Source organism: Brassica oleracea, chromosome C1 (assembly GCF_000695525.1).
Source record: "Brassica oleracea var. oleracea cultivar TO1000 chromosome C1, BOL, whole genome shotgun sequence".
Classification (NCBI taxonomy): domain Eukaryota; kingdom Viridiplantae; phylum Streptophyta; class Magnoliopsida; order Brassicales; family Brassicaceae; genus Brassica; species Brassica oleracea.
The window spans coordinates 7,356,764-7,363,792 of NC_027748.1; the positions used below are offsets into that span (position 1 = coordinate 7,356,764).

General features: G+C 35.9%; 2 protein-coding genes across 3 annotated transcripts; both read right to left on the bottom strand.

The window, feature by feature from the left end:
* Positions 1–448: 448 nt before the first annotated feature.
* LOC106309511 lies at positions 449–1,259 on the bottom strand. The gene is given in 4 exon segments (XM_013746555.1): positions 449–602; positions 605–680; positions 682–750; positions 752–1,259. Coding segments are annotated over 4 exon segments (600 nt in total). The 5' UTR covers positions 1,123–1,259; the 3' UTR covers positions 449–518.
* A 93-nt stretch (positions 1,260–1,352) lies between these two features.
* LOC106309497 (probable methyltransferase PMT21) lies at positions 1,353–5,239 on the bottom strand. 2 transcript variants are annotated; one of them, XM_013746535.1, is made up of 8 exons: positions 4,999–5,239; positions 3,737–4,058; positions 3,483–3,631; positions 3,179–3,374; positions 2,870–3,080; positions 2,118–2,796; positions 1,961–2,038; positions 1,353–1,877 (listed from the first exon to the last, which is right to left on the bottom strand). In XM_013746535.1, exons 2-8 carry the CDS (start codon positions 3,995–3,997, stop codon positions 1,649–1,651), a joined length of 1,803 nt encoding a protein of 600 aa, XP_013601989.1. In that variant the 5' UTR covers positions 3,998–4,058; positions 4,999–5,239; the 3' UTR covers positions 1,353–1,648. The 2 variants fall into 2 exon arrangements, with proteins under 2 accessions (XP_013601989.1, XP_013601997.1); XM_013746543.1 differs by lacking the exon at positions 4,999–5,239 and adding an exon at positions 4,206–4,334.
* Positions 5,240–7,029: the final 1,790 nt, after the last annotated feature.

Consider the following 7,029-nt stretch of genomic DNA (forward strand, 5'->3'; position numbering starts at 1 on the left):
AATACAAAATATCTCAAATATTTTAATCTTAAATCTAGATAATTCTAACATAATATCTAGATTTTTTATTCTAATTATCTAAATTTTTCTATAACAATATCTAGATTTTTTTAACTTAAGGAAGTGGAAAATTATTCTAGAATTTGAGTTAAAGTTTTAGATCAACACATGATTAGCCCAATAATGCTTAACCCAAATCAAGTTTACTTTTCAACAAGCAACTATCCACATCTCACAGACTTGTCTCTGCAACCCCAACAAACTGAGGCCTANNAACCATGTTTTACCAATCAACTCAAAAGCACCCTTTTCTAGTCGCTTCTACAGCTGAAAATTTGAAAAAATGAAAAAGAAGTTGATTGCTTCTAAACTAAATGGCAAGAAACAAGAAAGTTCATTAAAAAGATATTGAAAAGTAAATTATATATGAAACTAGAAGAACTGGGAATAAGTTAAAGATGGTTTTTTTCAAGAATAGACAAAGATGTTAAAGACAACAAGACCAGAAAACCGATCTGTTAAACAAGACAAGAAGTGGTGGTTCTGTCAATAAAGAGTCTGCCTCTAGAATCTTCCTTAGTGGTCCTGAACTGCTCTCCGAGTATCCAAAGTGAGCCATCAAAAGCCAAACCAAGTTGATCAGTTCACCACCTTTGTTGAGCTGAGCTGCATGTTGTTTGAGTTGCTGCATAGCAAAGCATCTCAACCCACACTTTGCTCACTACTTCCCACATCTTATCATTGCTCTTGTATCCTCTTAAGCTATTTTGCTAGCATGCACGCTTGGAAGAGCACAGACTTGCTACTATACTCTATAGCATTCTCGTTCATTTCCTCAACTGATTTATAGGAAGCTATAATTGCTTCACATGCAATCTTTGCGTCTCTTGAATCCGCAACATGCGTCCTCTGAAACAGCTTTTTAGCCTCTTGAAGGTTCTTCGCTTCTGCTCTTGCATCTCTGAATCTTACTCCGGCAACCGTTGACATCAGAGAAGGCTGCACGATCAGGAGGTACATCATGTAGTCAGAAAGCGTTTTGCTCAACTCTCTACATCTGTCTCAACAGGCTATATCCGTTTGGTGTAACATCTCACTGGCGATGTGAAAGAGGAAACTCATCTCAATACTTTCTTCAAAGACTAAAAAAAATTATGTTAAAAGTTTTTAATGAATAGGTCTAACAAACCTGTGCAGTAGATGTTTTAGAAGATTAGTATACTCTCTTTATCAGTTAATAATTTGTTGGGTTGGAAAGATGAGAAACATAATAATGTTTTCCTTTAGCAATAAGAAAAGGAAGATCAAGGTTTATAATGGACCACCAACGTCTTAGCGTATAAAACAATAACTAGATCTCAAATCAATTAACATTGGAGAAATCTCGAACTTAAACATTCAAAATAAAATTACAATTTAAATAAAAATAAAAAATCAATAATATATTTCTCACCAAGCATATAGTATACTATAAGAAAGAATCGAAAGTTGATACAAATATGCTGGGATAATAAAATGCTTTAAACACTTTTCTTGGATTTGAAGAAAGACAAAGAACCTATGGTTGTTGTTGTGACTTTGTTCTCAAGAAGCCTCCAGACAAAACAAAAGCTTTAAGCTTAAGCTTTTGATTTGTCCCTCTCTTTTACTATTTTGTTTCTGAAGTTGAGTTAGATGAAAACCATAGCTTCTTTTGGCAAATCAAGAGCTTCTCACTCTCTGATTCAGACTCTGTTTTTTCCTTACGGCAACTCCATCTCAGTTCTTTAGCAACTGATGCAATGGTATCCGCGAAGTAGCTCGATTCTCGTATGATCGCATACGCGTTTGGACGCAAGATCCGATCCATTTCCAGCATTACATATTTCATCTCACACCTGCCCAAAACATGACCATTTCTTATGAGATCATCATTGAGTTTTCAAGAAGTTCAAGTTTGAGTTCTCTGTTCTGTCATTACCTTTGGTTTTCGGATGTAAACAGCCCATCGACGTGGAGAAGATCGTAAGTTCTCGGATATGTCGAGAAAGCTTCACACCTACGACACAACAGAACACGTTATGTATGCGAACTCAAAGTCATCTAGAAGTAGAAATAATAGGTTTTGATAGTTTTACCAGTCGTGGTATGTTCCAATCAATCCACGATCAAACACAACGGGAAGTGTATTTGCAGCATAGGAAGAGACAACGTTCATAACCCACAAAGGATCATCGACCAGAGCAGCAGCTAAACCACCATAAGCAGTGTTCATATCCATCACATTCCGGATCTTATCAGAGCCAACAGCTGGTAACAGCTTCTTGTAATGCTTAGCCCTCGTTTTCCATTTGCTATTGTCGCGCTTAAACAAGCCACCATTTCCTCCAGGAACATCAGAGATCCTTTCAGGAGTTGAGTGCAATCTCTCCGGCCACTTGGGAGTAGATTCCAAATCTGTCTTCTTAAGCTTAGGGCTTGGAACCACAACGCAAGGGCGTAACGGCGTGTACCAAGCAGAGTCTGGCTCCAGGCTATCGTCACATTTTGGCGGGTATGCATCAGGGTCGTTAGACAGCTTGTTGTAGCACATGTTGTCTGGAGATTTTTGCCACACTGCGATATCGTCTTTCTTGGCGTACAATTTAAAGCACATTGAGGATAACAGATCCTGCAGCTTCTCGTAATTTGATCTCTGCTCCTCAACGGTTGTGTCCCAACCTTTCCAACGGTTCTCGTAGTTTACTGGTGGACCAGATAAGACCCAGAAGCCACCAGGTCTTAGAATACGGTGAATCTCCAGAAGATAGACCCCACCTGAGAAAGAAGGAACGAGACATAAGTTTCAGTTTCAAGATAGCTCTGCAATAAATCAAAAACAGTTAATTACCAAATTCAGTCCATGGAATAAGGCATCTTGAGCAGTGAGCCATATCGAATGAATTTGAAGGGAAAGGGAGACGTTGAGTTGAAATGATGCCGAGAATCGCAGGGATTCCACGTTCTAGAGCAAACTGGACTTGAGCTTCGTGATTATCTCTCGGGGCGAGTGACACCGTGAGGATACCACGGTCCAACAAGTCTCCTCCCCAGCTCGCAACCTTTAAAACAGAGCAAAATCTAGGAAGTTGAAGAAAGTAACCTCTAATATTAATATATATATTTTGCCAAGTTAGACTCAAGAAATGTATAAACTCACCCCACAACCAGTGTCAATGGCAGTTCGTATAGTACCATCTTTCATTTCAGGGATCAAATCTTGCATCAGATCGACGTAAGCACTAACTCCATTTGGAAACATTGTACCTCCACCCGGGAAAATGAACTTTTCACCCTCTTTCTTTAGCCAATGCTGGTTAGATTTCTGCTTGTTAATCCAATCATATGGTACATTCCTGGAATAAAGTCAATTCAAATTGCCAATTAACTTCAAATATTTGAGGACAAGAGAGACCTAGAGAAGCAAGCCAAACGAGAGATGGAGGTAAGTGGACAACATTTACCTGTACCAACATTCGTTTTTGCTCTTAGGCCATCTTATCGGTGGCTTATACCCATTAGGAGGAGGAACAAGACATTGCTTTCTATCAAACACAGGAGGACAATGGCGTTCCATGAAAGTAAGCCTGTGAGTGCCATACTTCTTCCATTTCTGCCACCATGCAACAAATGAATTCAAAACATTAGCTATAGTCTTTTCACAGATTCAAGCACCAACGACTAAATAAAACTTAGAAAAAAAGAAAATCAAATATACCCTTGGATCCGTGCAGGGAGTGTAATCTTGGTAGTCACTGCTACACTCGGAGAAAGAAACAGATTTGACTTGAGGAGAGTTGTCAACATCTAATGAAGATCCAGTTTTCGCAACGTTACTAACTTGGACTATGTTCTTCCCATAGTAAAGTCCACCAAGATAGAACGAAAGCCCGCAGAGCAGAATCAGTAACACAGTCTTGGGCAAGACCTTCAATGAACCTTTCTCAGCTTTCTCGTACTTCTCATCCTTATACTTCATCGTCTTTGGACTTAAGTTAAAGATACAAACAGAATCCTTTCTCTAAGAAGATCAACAACACCTGCAAAATTTACAGCAAACTCTGCTCAGAAATGGTTTCGGGGTTAATATCAAGAACCAGTACCTGCAGTACTTAGAACAAACTCAAAGGTCAAATAACAGAATCATATCAAAGCACGACTAGACAAGGACAGAATCAAACACTGACATTTATGAAAGAGGACCCTTTTTTCAGCTTGAATAAAAAAAAACACAAATGATGGGTGGCAGTCACAGTTTGACAAATGAGAGAGTTGAGGAAACAAAAACGTAAGATCGAGATCTAAAAGGAACAACAATCTCTACAACATAATAGCCGACATGTAAAGATTGCTGCTTTAATGTTTCTCACATGGTGTTTGCAATCAAACTCGAATGACAACAACTGGATCGATTTTTTTTTAAAAAAAATATATAAAAAGATAATAAATGCAATACACATGAGATGAATTCTAAATTACGATAAAGTTAAAAACTGTTTCACTTTCGCATTTAAAAGTCTGCAAACAAATCTGCACAAGAGAACATAAAAAAAAAAAAAAAAGCTTGCAGAAGACAGCTAAAAAGCACACAAAAGGAGGACATTAGAATAGCATTTAACCATTACTTGGCAGAGACGGAAACTCATTTAATCTTTAACTTTATTAACATTTTGTGAAACCAATAATCGAAAACAAATAAATTAACAACGAATTACACTCACAAACACAAAATCGAAACTGAAAAGAATCTGGCGGAAGATTATTCAAAGTAGAAATACAAAATAAACAATGAATAGATTTTGCGGTTACGAACACACAGAGCAAACAACAAAAAAAAAAAAAAACCTTAAGAAATGTTTAGATCTGGTTTTTACCAATAGTCGTCGAGCTACAATAATAGATAACAGTGAAGATCCATGAAGAAAACCAAAAAAAAAAAACGAATATAATTGATTGAGAGACGAAGGTGTAAGTTTGTACCCTAGATTCGAGTAATCCTCCCCCTCTATTTCTGGATTCAGTGCTCGATTTAGGATTTTTCCGATTCCAATGGTCTCCTCTCGAGTTTGAGGATTTTTCGGCGACCGAAGAGACTCTGATTCTCTCTCCCTCTCTCTCTCTCTCTCTTTTTTCGATTGCAGAGAAGCTAACGTTTACATATATAGCTTCTTCCTCTTCTCTCTTCTTCTTCGTATGGATATTTTATGGCTGTTACTTAAAAAAAAAATCAATTATTTTATATTTTTATTTCGTTCACTCTCTCCGTCTCTCTCTCCTTTCATTTTCTTTCTTTTTCCTTCTTTTTAATTAATTCTGACTACTAATTTTAATTTCTCATAATTTCACTGTTGGTTTTTGTTTGTTTTTATTTAATTATTGAATGTTGATGAAAGCAAATAACAAAATAATAGTCACATGTTGTTTGTTAATTATTGATGGAATCCTATTCTCTACCAAAATACGTTCCGGTGGATATCACATCACTAATTAATAGTATATCAAAAATGATAAGTATATGAGAACTCAAATCATTTGTATCAAACATATATAGTAAAACATAGTAGAATATAGTGAATATCTATTGCACAAAAAATATATAGAATATCTTACGTGTCCAATATGATAATGGTGAATACGAATTTCTATAAAATGATAGATCCTCCTCGTCTAGGTTGATCGTCATTCCCGGAATTCTAGGTTTTATTTTGGAAACCGTATTCAAAATTGTTTCCCTTTTACTAAAGTCATAACAACCAATCGTATTTTAAAAAAATTCCAATTTAGATGATTTAGTTAAATAAATAAAATATGAAATTGGATCCCACCACCGACAAAAACTATTCACCGTTGGCGTCAGGGTTACGACTTTCTTCCATATATCCTTCCCAATTCCCATGCACATACCCCATATAAGTCTCTTTTTTTGGTGAAATATATTTTATAAAATAAAAAAAACCTTTTAAATCATACTAAAATTCATACAAATTTAAGACAGACTAATCAAACTCGTAACATATATGAGTATAGTTTAAGATTTTCTTTTACCACTTCTTAAGTTTTGTTTCACAACCACTGGACATATAAAACGTTTGGATAAAGATTAGAACTACATGATTTCAAGGAACTACATGATTTCAAGCAAAAAGAAAAATTGTTGTCAAAAATAAGAAAATGTAGAAACAATGCGAGAAGTTTAATACTACTCCAGAGAAGGAGTATATTCGAAATTGATTAGTTAATTAATCGAAGCTGTTGGCGTGAGGCCGAGTTAGTCGGTGGGTTTGTCACTTGAGATAGATCCACGGCAACACTCAATTATTAAGTGTGGACTAATTAAATAAACCGCGTTTAAGTACACACACTCTTTCTCCAATAGTATAGTGTACATATTTGACAAAAGGGGACTGGACTATAGTGTCATAATGTGTATAATATTCCATATCCTGCGGTTGATTATTTTAATTCAACGACGTCTGGTAAATAGTTTATTGGTCCACTAGCACCCACTAAAAGAATTACGGTGACTCTTTATCTTTTGTATTATGCGAAACACATGTTTAACTCAAGCTGAAACAAAATTATTTGATCAAAGTAAGAAGTCGATTTTGACTATAACCGTAGTTAACTTGTATTTTACTGTAAGTATAAATCTTAGCAAATGTTGGGACAAATGATCATAATTAGAAAAGCTGTCAAGTTATGAAACACTATAAATGTTCAACTTTTTGTGGCTGTATAGTGTAATATGCTTTCAAGTTTGTAAGAATCCGTCACACTAATAAACTCCCGTGCAGAAAAAAAAAGACTAATAAAACTCCCAAATGAATAGCAGTCATAGTCATGAATTGTTGATACTTGTATGTGTAGAAGCCGGAAAACCGGACCGATGTAAACGATATAATAAAAGCGAAGTTAAGGAAATAGACGAATATATAAAAACGAATACGAGGACGATAAGAAACCGTATTCGCAAATAGACATGGAGGCGAGATATGATCTCTTTCCTTAACT

Excerpts from the sequence above, each read along its gene's own strand:
- LOC106309497 (XM_013746535.1), bottom strand. The coding sequence starts at position 3,997 with ATGAAGTATAAGGATGAGAAGTACGAGAAAGCTGAGAAAGGTTCATTG. Across the intron at positions 3,081-3,178 it reads CCATTGACACTGGTTGTGGG|GTTGCGAGCTGGGGAGGAGA; the intron begins GTGAGTTTATAC and ends TCTGTTTTAAAG. Across the intron at positions 1,878-1,960 it reads TTTACATCCGAAAACCAAAG|GTGTGAGATGAAATATGTAA; the intron begins GTAATGACAGAA and ends TGTTTTGGGCAG.